At 36.7% G+C, this 21,287-nt stretch overlaps 1 protein-coding gene across 1 annotated transcript; it reads right to left on the bottom strand.

The window, feature by feature from the left end:
- Nucleotides 1–2,813: 2,813 nt before the first annotated feature.
- Nucleotides 2,814–3,743, bottom strand: LOC122220781 (vomeronasal type-1 receptor 1-like). Its single transcript, XM_042940430.1, has one exon. The coding sequence runs from the start codon at nucleotides 3,741–3,743 to the stop codon at nucleotides 2,814–2,816; it is 930 nt and encodes a 309-aa protein (XP_042796364.1).
- Between the last annotated feature and the right edge of the window lie 17,544 nt (nucleotides 3,744–21,287).

Here is a 21,287-nt window from a genome sequence, read left to right as displayed (position 1 = left end):
TCTAACTGAAATGGAGGTCCAATATCCCGGCTTTTGCAGAAATACTTAAGGAACAATTAATTGGAAAGCATATACAATGAAATGAAATACACAGAAAAACTACAACTTACACCAAAATCTGCTCAAAATTGTACACAATTTTAAAATACACAACTATCAGGGGCACCTGGGTAGCTCAGTCAGTTAAGCATTGGACTTCAGCTCCGGTCATGGTCTCACCGTTGGTGGATTGAAGCCCCAAGTCAGGGTCTGCGCTGACAGCTCGGAGCCTGGAGCCTGCTTCAGATTCTGTGTCTCCCTCTCCCTCTCTGTCTCTGACCCTGCCCCATTCTCTCTCTCTCTCTCTCTCTCTCTCTCTCTCTCTCTCTCTCTCTCAAAAACAAATAAACACTTAAAATGTCTTAAATAAATAAAATTCACAACTCTCAATATAGCAAAAAGAACACATAAAAGAAAGTGAACACAATCTTGGGTTTGGTGATGAGTTTTAACACCACACCAAAACCAATCCACAAAAGAAAAAACTTGATAATGTGAACTTTATGAAATTAAAACTTCTACTCTGCGAAAGAGAACTAAAAGACAATCCACAAACTGCGAGAACATATTTGCAAATTCAACTATACAAAAAAAACCTCTCAGAACTTAACCATAAGAAAACAAATAACCTAACTGACTATGGGAAATATCTGAAGACACTGGACAAAGAAGATGTATAGATAGTAAACAAGCATACACAAATATCCTCAACATCCTCTATCATTAGGAAATTACAAATTTAAACAACAGTGAGGTAGACTGCACACCTTTTAGAAACGCAAAACTCCAAAAAAAAAAAAAAAAAAAAAGAGGATACAAGTTGCTGGAGAGTGAGGAATGACAGGAACACTACACTGGGGATGCATGTATAGCCACTTTGGAAGACAGTTTGGCTTTTTCAAAGCTAAGTAAATCTCACCTTAGTATCCAACAATCACAATTCTAGTTTTGGACAACTGCTTTAAAGAACTGTTTCCAGACAAAAACTAGCACGCAGTTATGCCTAGCAGCTCTATTTATAGTGGCTGGCTAAAAACTTAAAGAAATCAGGATGTGCTTCAAAAGATGAATCCATAAGCAAACTGGGGTGCATCCTAGTGAAGAGTGCCAGGAAGGCCCCACCAACCTGCAAGAAGGGTGCACATGGGACTGATGGACCCCTGCACCCAATCCTGTATAAATCCACACGTATCTACTGAATGCCCTCATGGGTCAGTTCTGTGCCAGAACCTGGGGCTGCCCAGGAAGAATGGGGCCAGAAGCACTTCCCAGATGGGAGAGTGGAAAGAACAATACATGACCACTGACGCCCCCCACAACGCTTGACTGGGGTTGAGTTGGATTTGAAGCAGTCAGTGACCATGTAGACATTTCACTCTTCTATTAGAGCCCGGGACTGAAGGGCAGAAAATCAATACTCCAGCTCAACACCTGACTAATATGTGACCCTGGGCAAATCCTGTGCACCCTGGAGACCCAGGGGGATGGAGGAGGGGGAAAGGGCTAGTTATGTTTAAACTTAACCCTGACCCTGACCCTGCCCCCAAACCCCTAACCCCAGACTCTGACCCTAAGCCTAAACCTGAATCTACACCGTAATGCCTAACCACACACCAGAACCATCCGATCTGCACTCTTCCACTATCCCATAAACTGAGCATGTAGCCATGACAAACTTTCTTATTTTCTCCACCTGTGGAAGATACCTAGTTCTTGGATGTTGACCTTTTTACCCCCTTCTTCTTTCTGTCTTCAATTAAAAGCTCAAGTCACATATATGTTCAGCAGTTCTGAGAACAAAAACCTTCTAAGGTGTTTTGGGATCTTGTTTATTTCTTACTGTTCCTCATTTATCTTAAATGGAGGTAAGAAACTATTGAAAATTTGAACACATTTCTGAATTTATATGCAAATATTAATAATTATGTTTATTTTTAAAACTAAATATGACATATTTCTGACATGCAAAAGCATAGAGTACAATTTAATAAGCACATATTTCACATATTTCATCATCTTGTTTAGAGTTAAGGTTAGCTTATACCAAAAGTTAACCTCTGTCATTTGGGGGGTTTATTGATGTCTGTTAATTGCATGATAAATAGTATTTCCTATGTCACAAAACATTCTACATCACATATGTACTATTATTTTATGAAATTTTAAACATATATATGGCATCATAATCTAAACCTTATATTTAATGTCTAAAATGTTTCATAAATTGACAATAACTTAAGTATAGCTCTTCAGATTGTTAACTCACTACAATGGGGACTATAAAAGTACTTCATGTCAACTCTTAAATGCAGAGAACAAACTGAGGGTGGATAGGGGATGGGAAGAGGGGAAAATGGGTGATGGGCATTGAGAGGGCACTTGTTGGGATGAGCGCTGGGTGTTGTATATAAGCCAATTTGACAATAAATTATATTCATTTTAAAAAGTACCTTGGGGCACCCAGGTGGCTCAGTCGGTTAAGTGTCTGACTTTGGTTCAGGTCATGGTCTCACGGTCCGTGAGTTAGAGCCCCCACGTCAGGCTCTGTGCTGTCAGTTCAGAGCCTGGATCTTCCTTCTGACTCTCTGTCTCCCTCTCTCTCTGTCTCTACCCCACTCACGCTCTGTCTCTGTGTCTCAAAAAATGAGTAAACATTAAAAAAAAATTTGTTTAAGTACCTCATATCATTGATAAGCATGTTACTCTGTACCCATACAAATGACTCTTATGGTGCAGAAGAGTGCTAAGGAGTATTCATATAATCAATTTTTTCTTTAGGAAGAAAAAATTCTGATTCTTGTTTTCATGGCACGTATTCCAGAAATTCTATTTTCATTTTTAATCAGAAAGAAAGAACAGATGGTCGGGTAACATGAGGAAAAAAAGTTACTAAATTTCTCCAGTTGATAGTTTTTCTTAGCTAAATAAACTAAATAAACAGTAAAAAAGGTGTTGGTCCAGTAAAAGAAAAAAAAGCAGCTCACCAATATGAGAATAACATGGGTAGCTTTGTTTTCAGGAGAGCTTTGTGAAGACTGGATGGTACTGCGAATGTGCTGAGCTTTTCTGTGGTGTCTGAAAAGGATATTCACCATGTAGATACTATTACATGTCATCAGGGAGAGGAAGAACAAATCTCGAATGAATACAGTACTTAGAAATATTGATGACGTCTGTAGATCATATGCACTGCTTTTACAAGAAGCAGTATAATACCCAATTCCACCTTCAGTGGTATTCCTCCTGGCCACGGTTTTTAAAATGATCACGGAATAGATGGCCATGTTGATCGTCCAGAAGAAAAGTAAAGAAGGTTGAATGAATGTAGAGATTTTCTTCTTGAGCCAGGCCCATTTATGATTACTTGGAGTGATAGTCACTGCCTGAAATGTACTCTGAAGGGCGGTTGTGCACAGAGAAATACTCCTGGTAACTCTCTGAATATAGAGCACTATTTTACATCCAGTATCACTCATCTCCAGCTTAATTCCAAAGGATGACATTATATTTGGAACCCCTCTGAATATAAGTGTCAGGGCATTAGCCAAAGTTAAGTGGGCTAGAATCACATCTACAGGCTTCTTCTTATGAGGAAGAATTAAGAAAGTGTACATATATAATGTAAATAACAAAGAATTCCCCATGAAACCAATACAAGTTTGAAAGATAAAGAAGATCCCAAAAATTCTGTCACTGGAAATCATTGTCGTTCAGTCTCTCTTAGATCTTCAAACCAAGTCCAGCACATCCTATAGACAAATAATTTGATTATGAATGTGAATATTAAAAGTAACTTTGACTGAGGAGTATATTATCAAGTTTCAGGGAGTTTTCCTGCAGGATCGGCAAATGTTCAGCTACAGCAAACCAAGGAATCACTGAGATTCTTAAAGAACAGAATTGAATGTTTATGAAGATAGGGAATATCATATATTATGTGGAAATTAATAAAAATAAACTTTGTTTAAAATGGAGTCAAGAGGCCATAAGGGAGAGCTCTGAGAGCTCTACCATTCTACATCATTTGCAGACCCAACAGGAAGAGAAGCACCTTACAACTTGATGCTACTGTACCTATTCCTTTACTATCCCAGCGGGAGGAAGGATGGTCTCCTCCTGCCCAGACAACAGCATCCCAGCCAATGAGAGACTATTTGGCCTATTCTGAAGACTTTTTTTTATTGTTTATGTTTATTGATTTATTTTTGAGAGAGAGAGAGAGAGAGAGAGAGAGATTGAGAGAGAGCAGGGGAGGGGCAGAGAGAGAGGGAGACAGAATGCCAAGCAGGCTCAGTGCTGCCAGCACAGAGCCCAATGCGGGGCTCAAACCCACGAACCATGAGACCATGAACTCAGCCGAAACCAAGAATCCCTCGCTTAACCAATTGAGCCCCCCAGGCGCCCCTAAAGACTGTTTTTATATATTATGAGAAACTTTTATTTCAAAGAATTAATTCTTAATCTATATATTTTAATATTTCTGTCTTTCTATGCACATTGAATACCAGTAGCATCTGTGCAATTATATTCTTCCCAAAAGCTTATTGTATTATATAGCTCATATTTACAAATTATAGTTTTTGTAGCATATATAAATACGTCACACAAATTCTGCTAAACAAAACCTATCTCACAATAGTTATATTTTGTTGTTATGTTTGTTATAAGATTGACTAACGTAAGAAACATTAAGGTAGACACGGTCAAATTCAAAATATCAAAACCAACAGCCAAGTTATATATTACCTCCATCATGTTCTCAATCTCTTACCTCCAGCAGGTGGACCCAGTGCTCTACTGAAACTGGAAAACTTAGAATTACCATAATCCTCACTCCATATTCAGTTCACTTACACTGAAATGTGTCTAATACTGCCTACCTATGTGTCTCAAGACTTCCTTATCCCTCCACTTGACTTTTTCCTGAAATCATCTGTCGAGACTGGAGACGCCACAGACAGATCAAGAAATAGAAAGAGGGTTATTACTCACATAATGAGGCTCTGAGGAGAGCAGGACAAACCTCCAGAAATGATCCAAAATGACTAGGGAATGAATGAATGTAAAGGAAAACGGCCTGATTTCTTTTTTATTATTAGTATGGGTAGGGATGTGGCTGGGTTAGGGTTTACACATGAGAACAGGGGTCCCATGCTTTGAATCTCCTCCTGGTGCCAAAGGAAGGAAAACTTGGGATTTCTTATCACTTTGCCTAAAGTTGAGACACAGGGGGAAGAATGAGGAGAGAAGCCTAAAAGCTGAGAGCAAACATAAAAAAAAAAAAAAAAAAAAAAAAAAAAAAAAAAAAAAAGGGCCAGGCTGATTATTACAACTACCAACCATCAGAATAACTAAAATTTAAAAAATGACAACGCCAAATGTTGGCAAGGATGCCAACAAGTTTCATAAGACACTTATCACTCAAATATAACTAGTTGTAATGTAAAATGAAACAGTCACTCTTGGAAAAGAGTTTGGCAGTTCTTCAAAAAGCCCTTAAAATACAATTACCACATAATTCAGGAGTAGCACTCCTGGGAATTTATCCGAGAGAAATGAAAAATTATTTTCACACAGAAATCTATATGCTGTTATAGATAACATTATGTCCACCAAATGATTAATGGATAAAGAAGATACACACACACACACACACACACACACACACACATATACACATACACACACACACACACACACACACACACACACACTGGAATATTACTCAGCCACACAAAAAAAGAACAAAATCTTGCCATTTGCAATGACATAGACGGAGCTAGAGAGTATTAAGCTAAGTGAAATAAGTCAGAGAAAAACAAATCCCATATGATTTCACTGATATGTGGAATTTAAGAAACAAAACAGACGAGCAAAGGAGAAAAAAGAGAACAAAGCAAACCAAGAAACAGATTCTTAAGTATGGAGAACATACTGATGGTTACCAGAGGGGAGGTGGCTAGGGGGATGGGTTAAATAAATGGTGGAGATTAAGGAGTGCACTTATTGTTACAGTCACCATGTGTTTTATGGAAGTGTTGAATCACTACATTGTACACCTGAAGCTAATTTTACGCAGTATGTTAACTAACTGGAATTTATTTATTTATTTGTTTATTTATTTTGAGACAGAGCGCATGCTAGTGGGGGGAGGGGCAGAGAGAGAGGACAGAGAGAATCCCAAGGGGGCTCTGAGACATGAGGCTTGATCTCACGACCATGAGATCGTGACCTAAGACAAAATCAAGAGTCAGTCGCTTAACCAACTGAGCCACGCAGTCACCCCATGGAATTTAAATAAAAATTTTAAAATGAAACTAGACAAAAAAAGGAAACTACAGGCCTCTATCTGAACACAGACACAAAAATCTCAAGCTAAACATTAGCAAATTAAATCCAGCAATATAAAAAGGGGGGAGGAACCATCATGGTGAAGTTGGATTCACTCCTGGGATAAAAGATTGGTCTAAATTTGAAAATCAAACAATCACATATGAACAAAATAAGGAAAATTAAATGGCTATCTCTATAGATTAAGAAAAATAGTTGGGGTGATCCAATGTCCATTCAAGATAAAAACCGTGGGGCGCCTGGGTGGCGCAGTCGGTTAAGCGTCCGACTTCAGCCAGGTCACGATCTCGCGGTCCATGAGTTCGAGCCCCGCGTCAGGCTCTGGGCTGATGGCTCGGAGCCTGGAGCCTGTTTCCGATTCTGTGTCTCCCTCTCTCTCTGCCCCTCCCCCATTCATGCTCTGTCTCTCTCTGTCCCAAAAATAAATTAAAAAAAAAAAAAAAAAAAAAAAAAACCGTCAGGGATTGTGGGAGGGGGGATGGGCTAAATGGGTAAGGGGCATTAAGGAATCTACTCCTGAAATCATTGTTTCACTATATGCTAACTAATTTGGATGTAGACTTAAAAAAATAATTAATTAATTAATTAATTAATTAAATATTATTTGTGGTACCGAGAAAAAAAAGATAAAAACTGTCAGTAAAGTAGGAACAAAAAGTAGGTCCCTTAAACTCAATAAAGGACAGCTAAGAAAGCATACAGCTAACATCATACTTAATGGTACTGGATGTTTCCTCCTACCATGATTTTTTAAATATCGATTTAAACTTTTCATTTTGAGATCATTGTGTATTGTAGTTGTAAGAAATAATAGTAACTTCTTGCAAAAATATAGTATAATGTCACGAGTGGGATGTTGACATTGATACAGCCAAGGTACGGAACATTTAATCAAAACAAGGATGCCTTATGTTGCCATTTTATAGACATACCCTCTCCCTTTTAGCCTCTTATCCCCCCTTAACCTCTAAAAGTCACTAGCCTGTTTTCCATTTCTATATTTTGTCATTGTGAGAATGTAATAAATACAATCAGATTATGTAACTTTTGGGGATTGGCTTTCTTCACTCAGCATAACTTCCTGGAAAAATAAAATTTGCTGTGTGTGCCAATAGTCATAATTTTTTTATTTGCAGAAAATATTCCATTATTTGCAGAAAAGATTCCATCATACGGACATACCAAATGTTTAAGCTATTCATCTATTGAAACATGTCTCTGTTGGGATGCCTGGGTGCCTCAGTCTGTTGAGCGTCCAACTCTTGGTTCTGCTCAGGTCATAATTTCACGGTTTTGTGGGTTCAAACCCCACAAGAGGCTCTGTGCTGACAGCACAGAGCCTGCTTGGGATTCTCTCTCTTCTTCCCTCTCTGCCCCTCCCTCACTTGCACTGTCTCTGTCTCTCTCAAAATAAATAAATAAACTTAAAAAAGAAAAAAAGGAAAGAAAGATGTCTGTGTTGTTTCCAGTTTGGAGCTATTATGAAGGACACTGCCATTGACATTAGCATATAGGGTTTTTTGTGGTTTTTGTTTTGCTTCTACACATAAGTTTATTATTTTTTTTAATTTTTATTTAAATTCCAGTTAGTTAACACACAGTGTTATATTTGTCTCATGTCTACAATATATTGATTCAACACTTCCATATAACACCCAGTGATCATCACAACAAGTGCATTCCTTAATCCCCATCACCTATTTCACCCATCCCCACCCACCCACCTCCCCTCTGGTAACCATCAATTTGCTAACAGAGTACATTTACCATAATAAGAACTGAGTAATGATGTAAAGAATTGTTGAATCACAATATTGTACACCTGAAACTAATATAACACTAAATGTTAACTATACTGGAATTAAAATTTAAAAATTTTTAAGAGGCTCTGTCTCTAGGTTTGCCTCTCTCTCTCTCTTTTATCCCTTTGCTCATTTGGTGTCTTAAATTCCAGATATGAGTGAAATCACATGGTATTTGTGTTTCTCTGACTGACTTACTTCACTTAACATAATACTCTCTTAGCTCCATCATGTTGTTGCAAATGGCAATATTTCATTTTTATGGCTGAGTAATATTCTATTGTATATATATATATATATATATATATATATATATATATATATATATACCACATCTTTATCCACTCATCATTCAGTGGACACTTGGACTGTGAATTGTGAGGTAGTTCTATTTTTAACTTCTTGAGGCTGGGCCACTTTCTTACACCATACACAAAAATAAATTCAAAATGGATTAAAAACCTAAATGTGAGACATGAAACCATAAAAATCCTAGAGGAGAACACAGGCAATAACCTCTTTGACATCAACCATAGCAACTTCTTTCTAGATATGTCTCCTGAGGTAAGGTAAACAAAAGCAAAAATAAACTATTGGGACTTCATCAAAATAAAAAGCTTCTGCACAGTGAAGGACACAATCAATGGAGCTAAAAGGCAACCTACAGAATGGAAGAAGATATCTGCCAATGACATATCTGATAAAGGGTTAGTATTCAAAATATACAAAGAGCTTATCAAACTCAATACCCCCAAAATGAATAATCCAGTTAAAAAAATGGGCAGAAGACATGAACAGACATTTTTCCAAAGAAGACATACAGACAGCCAACAGACACATGAAAAGATGCTCAACATCATTTATCATCAGGTAAATACCAATCAAAACCAAAATGAGATATCACCTCACATCTGTCAGAATGGCTAGAATCAACAACACAGGAAACAGGTGTTGGTGAGGATGTGGAGAAAGGGGAACCCTTGTGCACTGTTGGTGGGAATGCAAACTGGTGCAGTCACTCTAGAAAACAGTATGGAGGTTTTTCTTGTCTAGGATTGTACTAAGCAAAATAAGTCCGTGAGATAGAGATAAATATCATACGACTTGTGATGAGTACCAAGTGTTGTGTAGAAGTGTTGAATCACTAGATTGTACACCTGAAACTAATATTGCATTGTATGCTAAATGCACTGGAATTAATAAAATGAAATGAAATGGGAAAAAAAGTGAGTTGGAAGGTGTTCCTGTTCTTTCCATTTGGTGGCAAATGGTGCATAACTGGTATTTTTTGATAAATATACAGGAGGTTTTAAACCATAACTTCAATTGTTAAAATAGATATAGGGCTATTCAGGCTATCTAGTTCTTCTTGAATGACTTTTGGTAGTTTAAAAGTAATTGGTCTATTTCATCTAAGTTATCAAATTTAGAGGCTTAGAATTGTTTGTAGCATTCCATTGTTAATATGTAAATGCCTTTGGGATCATTAGTTATGTTCTCTCTTTCATTCCTGTTGTTTCTAATTTGTGTCTTCTCTTTTTTTCTTGGTCAAACTATCCAGAAGCTCATCAATTGTATTGATCTTAGATTTTCTCTATTATTTTCCCATTTTCAAATTCATTGATTTCTGCTCTAATCTTTAGTATTTCCTACCTTATACTTGCTTTATGTTTAATTTCCTCTCCTTTCTCTAGTTGTGTATGATGGAGGCTTAGGTATGAACTCCTTGGCAGCCCAGGTGACTTTTCCAAACAATATGCTGAGACTTAACCAAACTTGGCATCTTTATACTAATATTAATGGTCATATTTTGGTCTCTTAAGTGTATTTACATCTTTATGGGACCATTGTGCTGCTGCCAACAATATTGCTAAATGTCTTTGATCATCACATATACCACTCTGAGCACACAGTCATTGGGAGCAAAGGTTGGACCTTTCTCAAGGACTTTGAAGTGTTGCAATTATGTTTTTTCTATGAGAAAAAAAATCTAACCTCTCTCTTGAACAGGAGAAGGGACGTTTGTGAATTCCCATTCGGCACAAATGACATCTGCAAACATTTTTCTAAGGGACTTGACCAAACTACAGCCTGGCATCCACCTGCACCAGGCTGTGTCCCTAATGGACCCCAGCCCTCATGCTGAGTCTTCGCTCAAGAAAACGTCATGCAGCCAAACCACAAAATGTACACTGTCCACCCACCTTGCCAGAACATCTTCACCTATTCTTTGTGCAATTTTCCATTCCATAAAGTCCCCAGTCCCTTTCCTTTCCCCTCTGCTTCACTTCCCCAGAGTCCTTGTTTCTTCACTATCTGCTCTCCTTTAAAAACCTCAGTTCCCTTTGTTTTATTTGAAATTGAGCTTACTTTACACCGCAGTATCTCTCTCTTATTATAGTAGTCAGAATAAAATCCATTTTAACAAGTGTTCAGTTCTGTTTTTCTTAACATTTATTTATTTTTGAGATACAGAGAGAGACCGAGCATGAGCGGGGGAGGGGCAGAGAGAGAGAAGGAGACACAGAACCTGAAGCAGGCTCCAGGCTCTGAGCAAGCTGTCAGCACAGAGCCTGATGCGGGGCTCGAACCCACAAACTGTGAGATCATGACCTGAGCTGAAGTAGGATGCTCAACTGACTGAGCCACCCAGGCGCCCCTCAGTTCTGTTTTTCTTTGACATAACTTACTGATTTTTAAAATCTTTCTTCCTTTGGGGCACCTGGGTGGCTCAATAGGTTAAGCATCTGACTCTTGCTTTTGGCTCTGGTCATGACACATTTCAGGAGATAGAGCCCTGCGTCGGGCTCTGCAATGACAGTGTGGAGCCTGCTTGGGATTCTCTCTCTCCCTCGCTCTGCCCCCCCCCCACTCACGCACCACTCCCCCAAAATAAACTTTAAAAAATAAAATAAAATAATATCTTTCTTCTTTTCCAATATAGGAAATGAATGCTCTAAATTTCCAAGTAAGTATATCCCATAAATCTTGCTAAAGCCTAAATCTTGGTATGTTGTGTTTTCATTTTCATATTTTCAAAATATTAAAAAATTTTCTTTGAGACATCCTCTATGACCCATGGGTTGTATAGAAATTGGTTGTTTAATTACAAAGATTTTTTTCCCTAAAGCTATCTTTCTGTTAATGCTTCCTAATTAAATTATATTATAGTCTAAGAACATGATTCAGATGATTTCTGTATAGCATACTTGGGTGGATGTTCCGTGTGAATTTTTTTTACTTATTGTCTCAGGGTTTAAATATACATTTGAAAACAATCTGAATGCATCTTCAAATATTATACCTCTTCACTTGTAGTGTAAGAAAATTATAGCAGTATATTCTCAACTCCTCCCTCCAATTCCATGTCCAATATTTATCATATATTTTACTTTTACTTATGCTATAACGACACACATTGTTGCTATTATTACTTTATATGACTTACTATTTTGGAGCACTTAGAAATAAAACGCTACATTTTATTTTCATTTGTTCCATTTCCTATGCTTTACTTTATATAGATCCAAGTTTCTGCTGGCACTGAATCCTCTGGGGATTTGGGGGGTGTGGTGGTGCTGGAAAGTCTTTGCTTCTCATTAAAGGTATAAAAGTAAAGATATTCTTGCTAATTAGAGAATCTGGATTGACATTCCTCCCCAGCGCTTTAAAGATGTCACTTCATTGTTTTCTTCCTTTTATGGTTCATGATCAGAAATCTGCTAGACTTCTTATCCTTGTTCCTTTTTGTGAAATGTGCTGTTTGTTATTTGACTGACTTCAGGATTTCTGACTTTCTCTAGATTTCATGTTAGTTATATCCCCTGCAACCTCAGTTTTCAAATGGATTCAATAAAGTCTTTAATTCTGGGGTACCTGGTGGCTCAGTCAGTTAAGCGTCCAGCTTCAGCTCAGGTCATGATCTCACAGTTCAAGAGTTTGAGCCCCAAATAAGGTTGTCTGACTGTCTGCTCTCAGCACAGAGCCTGCTTCAGATCCTCTGTCCCCCTCTCCCTCAGCCCCTCCCCTACCCACGTTTTCTCTTTTTCTCAAAAATAAATAAAACACTTTTTTTAAAGTCATTAATTCTAAGTTAGTCCTGCTTTTCTCTTGTCATGGTAGGAGTGAAATTCTTTCTAGCTTCCTACATCTCTGAGCTGAAACTAGCAGCTCTTTAGTGTCTCTTAAATAGGCTAGTCCATAATTAATTATCTTAGATAATTTTAGTCTCTATTTACAATATCTGTTGCTGCATGGCAACAGAAAATGTTGGCTACTTTCCAGCATATCTTGCAGGATAAAGAAGACTTCATAAAGTGTCACAAGAATGCCTGCATGTCACTATTATCAATGCTACTTTCACCTCTGTCTTCAGCTCAGATACCTTAGGGTCCCATCCAGGCCACACCTGGTATCACACTAAGCTGTCCCTATTATTGACATAGCCTGTCTGGAGCTGAGGTTTTCCATTCCTATCTCCACCTCATGGTGGGGTGTGCAGGATGGATCAGAACTTGAGCAAGGTCAGAGCCACAAAGTGGTTTTACTCTCTATGTCTCAGTAACAAACAGGGCCCAGGGTCTGCATGAATGTCCCTGTCTACAGACCACCAGCTAGCCCTTAGTCTCTTTTTACACCATCTTTGAGGAGGGGTAGGATGGTTTCCAACACTGTTCCAAGTGGATGAAGCCTGATACCCTGTAGATCTATAAACATGGTATACGTGAGCTCTCATACTTCCTTCAGTCTCTTAGCAGGCATTGGTCTCTGGTTTGGTGTGTACTCATCAGTGACCGGCCAGCCCAGCTGCAGCAAGCTTTCTGGTGAGGTACATTAAGGTTAATATGAAACAATGTAATTTGTCAAAATAGGAGGCTAAACTAGAAAACTTACAGAATTCTTACAACTAGTGAAAAATTTAATAGAATTCAACACCCACTCATGCTAAAAACTTCCAGCAAACCAGGAAATATTAGCTCATAAAGGTATCTCAGAAAAAAACTCTAGTTGATATCATACTTAATGAGAAATATTGAACACTATCCTCCTAAGACTGGGAACAAGCAGTGTACTACGCAGTATGTAAGGCAAGATTAAAAATCATAAAATGTGAGATTAAAACTAACTTTATTCATTGATGACACAAGAAATCATACAAAGTATCTTCACTAACCACAATGGAATGAAACTAGAAATCACAGAGTGAAAGTAGGAAAACTGGAAAATTCAAGATTATGAAGAAAATAAACAAAATATTCTAAAATAACCAATGGGTCAAAGATGGGATTCTAAACAGTCTCAGAGTTAGAACTGATCGATGAACTCATCAAGGCAGCAGGATACAAACTCAACACACAAAAATTAGTTGCATTACTATACAATGAACAATCTAAAAGGAAATTAGGAAAACAATTCCATTTACAATAGCATCAACAAGAGTAAGATACCTAGGGATTAACTTCACCGAGGAGGTAAAAGACTTGTACAGTGGGAAAATACAGAACACTGCTGAAAGAAGTTAAAGAGGACACTAATAAATGGATGACACATACTATGTTCATGATTGGAAGACAATACTGTTCAGTTGTCAATGATACCCAAAACAATCGACAGATTCAATGCACCCCCTATCAAAATACCAATGACATTTTCTGCAGAGATAGAAAAGCCCAACCAAAATTCACATGAGATCTGAAAGTACCCCAAATAGCCAAAATAATTTCAAAAAAGAATATAGCTGAAGATCTTACACTTGCTGATTTCAAATTTTACTACAAAGCAACAGCAATCAAAACAATGTGGTACTGGTATAAAGACAGATATATAAACCAATGGAATAGAATAGAAAGCCCAGGGGCACCTGGGTGGCTCAGTCAGTTGAGCTTCCGACTTCGGTTCAGGTCATGATCTCACAGCTTGTGAGTTCAAGCCCCGCGTGGGGCTCTGTGCTGACAGCTCAGAGCCTGGAGCCTGCTTCAGATTCTGTGTCTCCCTCTCTCTCTGCCCCTAACCCACTTGCATTCTGTCTCTGTCTCTCTCAAAAATAAGTAAACATTTTTTAAAAATTAAATAATAGAAAGCCCAGAAAGAATGGGCAAACATGGTCAAATGGTTTTGACAAAGGCGACAAGACTATTCAATAGGTAAAGAGCCTTTGCAACACATGGTGTTGGGAAAACGGGATATCCACATGCAAAAGCATGAAATGGGACACTTACCTAACACCACATACAAAATTTTACTCAGAATAGATGAAACGCCTAAATGGAAGAAATAAAAATATAAAACTCTAAAAGGGAAACAGGGCAAAACTTCACAGCATTGGATTTGGCAATGATTTCTTAAATACAACAACAAAGGTACAGACAACAAAAGAAAAAATAGACAAATGGGACTGATGAAAATTAAAAACTGCTGTACATCAAAAAACACAATAGCAGCACCTGGGTGGCTCAGTCAGTTAGACATCTGACTCTTGATTTTGGATCTGGTCGTAATCTCATGGTTTGTCAGATCAAGCCCTGCATCAGGGTCTATGCTGATAGCTTAGAGCCTGCTTGGCATTCTGTCTCTCCCTCTCTCTGCCCCTCACCTGCTCATGCATGCTCACTTTCTCTGTCTCTCAAAATAAATAAATAAACTTAAAAAAAAAGATACTATCAACAGAGTCAAAGGCAACCCACAAAATGGAAGAAAATATTAGCCAACAATATATCTGATAAGAGATTAATATCCATAATATAAAGAGAACTCCTACAACTCAAAAACCAAAAAATAAAAAACTGGACTGAAAATGGGCAAAGAACTTGAACAGACATTTGTCCAAAGAAGATATACAATAACTACTGTGCACATGAAAAAAAAAAAAAGTTCAACACCATTAACCATTAGGGAAATGGAACTCAAAACTACAAGATACCACTTCACACCCGTAAGGATGACAACTATCAAAAAAAAAAAAAAAATAGCAGGTGTTAGCAAGGATGTTGAGAAATGTTGAGAAATTGGAACCCTTGTGCACTGTTGGTGGGAATGTAAAATGAATTGTATATCCACTGCAAAAAACAGGATGGCAGTTTCTAAAAAGAAATAAATATAGAAATAACATACAATCCAGCAACTTCACTTCTGGGTATGTATATTTAACCAAAAGAATTGATAGCAGTATGTGGACACTTATGTTATAGCGGCATAATTCATAATAGCTAAAATGTGGAAGTAATCCACATGTCCATCAATGGACGAATGGATAAGCACAATGTGGCATATCCATATGGTGGGATATTATTCGGTCTTAAAAAGGAAGGAAATTCTTGCATATACTACAATATGGATGAATTATGAAGACATGATGCTAAATAAAATCAACCAGTCACAAAAAGACAAATACTTTATGCTTCCACTTAAATCAGGTACTTATATTAGTCAAAATTATATAGAGACAGAAAGTAGAATAGCTGTTTCCAGTCCAGGGCCTGGGAGGATAGAGAAATAGAATGTTACTGTTTAATGGGTAGAAAGTTTTCATTTTATAAGGTAGAAAGGGTTGGAGATGGATAGTCCTGATGATAACACATTATGAATGTACTTAATACCATTAAACTCTATGCCTAAAAATTATTAAGATGGTAAATTTTGTGTTATGCATATTTTACCAAAAATTTAAACACAGAAAAAGATAAAATAGAGAAAAACGCAAATGAGAACACAACATGCCAATATTTGCACGACAGTGAAGCAGTGTTCAAAGAGAAATTTATCACTATAAATGTCTATATTTAAAAGGGAGATAGAACTCAGTTCAGTAATATCACTTTTCATTTTAAGGAAATAGAAAAAGGAGAGCAAACTTAACCTGAGGTAGCAGAAGGAAGGAGATAACAAAGATTAGATCAGAAAATCAAAATAGAGAATAGAAAAACAATAAACTCCATAAAACAAAAAAGTTGTTCCTTGCAAAGATTAACAAAATTGACAAACCTTAGCTAGATTGATTAAGAAAAAAGAAAGAGGATTCAAACTACCAAAATCAGAAAAGCAAGTGGGAACATTACTACCAATCTTACAAAAACAAAAAAGATTATACAAGAATATTATGAACAGTTTTACACCAACAAACTAGATAACCTAGATGAAATTGACAGATTCCTAAAACATACAATTTACTGAAACCTACTCAAGAAGACATAGAAAATAAATCCTAAACATGTAAAGAGGTTGAATTAGTAATCAAGAACCCCCCACCCCTACGCTTCTAGTGGGAGATTGACTGGATGGGTGATGGGTATTAAGGAGGGTACTTGTGATGAGCATTGGGTGTTGTATGTAAGTGATGAATCACTAAATTCTACTCCTGAAACCAATATTGCTCTGTATTTTAAGTAACTAAAATTTACATTTTAAAAAAAAAGCCTTCCCTTCTAGAGAGCTCAGGACCAGAGCTCTTTGCTAGTGAGTTTCCAACAAAAAATTTTTAAAAAAATTATCCTAATGCCTCTCAAATTCTTCCAAAGAGCAGAATAGGAGGGAACATTTCCTAGCTCTTTCTATGAAGTCAGCATCCTTCTGATATCATAGCCAAATAAAGGCATCACAAGAAAAAAAAAAAGGAAAAAAGTCCTTTATGAACATAGATGCATAATTCCCCAACAAAATACTAGCACACTGAAGCCAGTACCAACCACATTAAAAGGATGACATATTATGATCAAGTGGAATTTATCCCAGGAATGCAATGGTGGTTCAACAATATGAAAAACAACTAATGTAAAACACCATATTAATGGAATGAGTGGAAAATCCACATGATTATTTCAATGCTGCTTTAAAAAGCATTTGTAAAAATATCAGAATCTTTTCATGATAAAAAATACTCAATAATATAGGAATAGAGGGTTTAAAGTAGCACCATACTAAATGGTGAAAGGCTGAAAGATCCCTCCTAAGAGCAAGAACAAGACAGGATGACTGCTTTCACCGCTTCCCTTCAATATTATCCTAGAGTTTTCAGGCATAGCAATTAGTCAATAAAAAGAAATAAAAGTCCTCAAAATTGGAAAGGAAAAAGCAAAACTATATTCATAAATGGCATGATTTTATGTGTAAAAAATCCTTTAAAAATTTACCAATAAAACTGTTAAAACATACATGACTTTGGCAAAGTTTTGGGATACAAAATGCAGCTGTATTTCTATACACTAGCAATGAAAAATCCAAAAATAATTTTAGGCCAATTGAATTTACAATAACATTAGAAAAAACATGATACTTAGGAATAAATTTAACCAAGGAGGTAAAACATTCATACACTAAAAACTAAAAAACATAGTAGTAAGAAATTAAAGAAAACACAAATGAATGGAAACATATCCTATGTTCATGGATTGGAAGACGTAATATTGTTACAATGGCAATACTCCCTGAAGCAATCTACAGGTTCAATTTAGTCCCTCCCAAAACCCCAATGGCCACTCTTGCAGAAATGGAAAACCTGGCCTAAAATTTCTATGGAATTTCAAAGAACCTCCAATTGCCAAAGTAATCTTAAAAAGAACAAAGTTGGAAGACTCATACTCCCTGATTTCAAAACTTTCTACATAGCTAAATCAAAACACTGTGGTACTGGGATAAAAGTAGATAGAGATGAATGGAACAGAATACAGAGTCCAGAAATAAGCCCATATATCTATGGTCAAATGATTTTTGACAAGGGTTCTAAAACAATTCAATGGGGAAAAACCAGTGTCCAGCGTTGGACAGCTGAATATCTGCATGCAAACAAGTGATGTAGAACCCTTATCTTACATCATATACAAAAATTAACCCAAAAGAGATCAAAGAATTAAATTTAAGAGGTATAAAACTCTTAGAAGAAACATAAGGCTAATCTTCATGTCCTTGAGTTTGGCAATGATACATTTTTCAAATGTTTTTATTTATTTTTGAGAAAGAAAGAGCATGAGCAGGGGAGAGGCAGAGAGAGAGGGAGACACAGAATCCGAAGCAGGCTCCAGGCTCTGAGCTGTCAGCGCAGAGCCCAGCGGGGCTTGAACCCACAGACCGCGAGATCATGACCTGAGCTGAAGTCGGATGCTTAACTGACTCAGCCGCCCAGGCGCCCCTAGTTTGGCAGTGATATCTTAAATATGACACCAAAAGCATAAAGCAACAAAAGAAAAAAATAAGTAAGTTCGAACTCACAAAATCAAAAGTTTGGGTACATCGGGACACCTAGGTGGCTCAGTTAGTTAAGCATCTGACTTCAGCTCAGGTCATGATCTCACAGTTTGTGAGTTTAAGCCCCTGTCAGGCTCTGTGCTGACAGCTCAGAGCCTGGAGTCTGCTTTGGATTCTGTGTCTCCCTCTCTCTGCCCTCCCCTGCTCGTACTCTGTCTCTGTCTCTGCCTCTGTCTCTCTCTCAAAAAATAATAATAATAATAATAATAAACATTTAAAAAAATTTTTTTAATTTTTGGTACATCAAAGGACACTATCAAGCAAGTGAAGAGACTTCACAAAGATTGGGAGAAAGTATTACCAGACACAAAAAGCCCATATTGTATGATTCTATTTATATGAAATATAAATTTGCATAAATATAAATATCTGGAATAGGTAAACCCACAGTGATGATGAGCAGATAGGTGGTTGCCAGAGGCTGGGGAGGGAATGAGGAATAACTGCCTAAATAGCATGAGGTTTTCGTTTGGAATAATGAAAATGTTCTGAAACTAGGTGGTGGTAATGGTCACCTAACACTGTGAATGTACATAATGCAACTGAACTGTAGCCTTTAAAATGGTCAGAAAGATAAATTGTATGTTATAGGTATTTTATCACAGTAAAAAACATGAAGAAAAAAATAATAGAATTTAGCTCAAAGTTGAAACAGATTATCATGCTTAAGAGTGCTTCAACACTTCTAATGGAAATCACAGAGAACAGATTTATATATTTAATTAAAGTGATAAAAAATAATTCCCTTCCTAAAAACTAAACACCAATTAAAATGTTATGAGTAAAGATATATTGAAGATATTTTCATACACACATGCACATACATGCAAACACACACTCATGCACACATACACACACACACACACACACACACACACACACACACCCCAAAACTACCCCAGTCACTACAAAAGGAAATTCTAAAGAATGTTTTTCAGGCAGAAGAAAGGTTATCCCTGAAGGACCTTGTCCTCAGTCGGGTTCTTAAGAAGCAGCCCCTACAGTGCAGCTGCCAAAACCTTTCCGCCAGTAAACTCTAGAACCAGAAAATATCGTGGTGAACTCTATCAAATGGTCAAGGTACAAGTAATCCCACACTTACATTTTGGCAAATAGTTAAAAATTGCAAGCATTCCACAATTCATTTCTTACACTAGCATAACTTTAAAATAAAACCAAGAAATGAAAATATATAACAAAAGACATATCAATATTATTCATAAAGATGTAATCCTGAACAAAATCAGTTAATCCAACAGTATACAAAAATAATAGTTTCCATGAATGAGTTAGGTTTGCCTCAAGAAAACAGATTTACCTTAATATTAAAAAGAAAGTAGTCAATAAAATTAACTATATGCACAAGTTAAAGTGATCATCTCAATATTTGTATCAAAATTCCTTGATAAAATTCAGAATACATTCAAAATTAAAACAAATGATAGAAAATTATGAATAAAGTGCTACATACTTAACCTAGGAAAGTAATTATACCTGGGCCCATAATCATCCTGCAAAATAATTAAATACTGTGAACTCTGTGTAAAGGGGAAAATACTCAGAATTACTCTTTTCATCATTTTTATACCAGAGGAGCTGATCTAAAAACTAAGGCAAGAAAATGACTAGTACATGTTTTGGAAAGGAAAAAAAGAAAACCCAAAATTGTCTTGTTAGATATTATTTTCTGTGTATAAATTCCAAATAATCTACAGCTTAAAATTTTTAAATAAGAGAGTTTTACAAGGTAAATGGATAGAATTATAAATATACAATAATAATTTTCACGTATATATCAGAAACAAATTCTATTTCTTTTTTTTAAGTTTTTATTTATTTATTTTGAGAGAGAGAGAGAAAGCACAAGCAGGGGAGGGGCAGAGAAAGAGGAGAGAGAGAATCCCAAGAAGGCTCTGCACTGTCAGCACAGAGCTCAGTGCAGGGTTCCATCTCACCAACCATGAGATCATGACCTGAGAAGAAATCTAGAGTTGGACACTTAACCAACTGAGTCACCCAGGCACCCCAACAAAGTTTATTTCTATAAAATAAATTTTAAAGTTGAGATATTATCTAAACAGTATAAAAATATCAGGGCACCAGCATGGCTCTGTCATTTAAGCGACCAACTCTTGATTTTGGCTCAGGTCATGATCTCATGTTTGTGAGGTCAAGTCATATATCAAGCCCCACGTGGGGCTCTGTGCTGAGCATGGAGCCTGCTTGGGATTCTCTTTCTGCTCCCCTCTCTGTCCTTCCCCTGCTTTCATGCTCTCTCTCTCTTTCAAAATCAATAAACTTTACAAAAATAAACAGTAGAAAAATATCAAGTAACTAAATAAAAACAAGACATGTGAAAGCATTAAGAGAAAATCATCTAAATTTTCATGTTCAAAGACTCAGAGATGTAATATGTTAATGCTGTCAACATTTCCAGAATGATATATAAATATTATAGAATCCAAATCTAATTCTTAAAATGATTTGCCCACCTGTAAAATGTCTATGACATGCACAATGTCAAGAATAGTCAAAGCAATTCTAAATGAAGAAAAATGTGTAAATAATTGTTCCAGGAAGTATCAAGGAAAATCATTATAAAGCTACATCATTAAGATATAATGGTTTTGGTGCCAGGAGCCACCTATGAAACAATTAGAGTTCTCAGCAGTCAACCAACATGTTTTTCTAGTCCTGATACATGATGAAGAAAAAAAGAGAAGTAGGCAATGAAGAGTATTTTACAAAAATGGTGTTAGGTCTTTTCTAAGTATGACCTTAGATATTTCTGATATAATGTCATACAAAATATCGGTTTCATAGGCATTGAATACTTAACTGTAAAAGCAAATCTATTGA

Source organism: Panthera leo, chromosome B2 (genome assembly GCF_018350215.1).
Source record: "Panthera leo isolate Ple1 chromosome B2, P.leo_Ple1_pat1.1, whole genome shotgun sequence".
NCBI classification, from domain to species: domain Eukaryota; kingdom Metazoa; phylum Chordata; class Mammalia; order Carnivora; family Felidae; genus Panthera; species Panthera leo.
Note: the sequence above shows the minus strand (reverse complement) of the source record. Positions and strands in the feature narration are given on the sequence as shown.

What these genes read in the sequence shown, in the direction of transcription:
- LOC122220781 (XM_042940430.1), bottom strand. Translation starts at nt 3,743, where the DNA reads ATGATTTCCAGTGACAGAATTTTTGGGATCTTCTTTATCTTTCAAACT.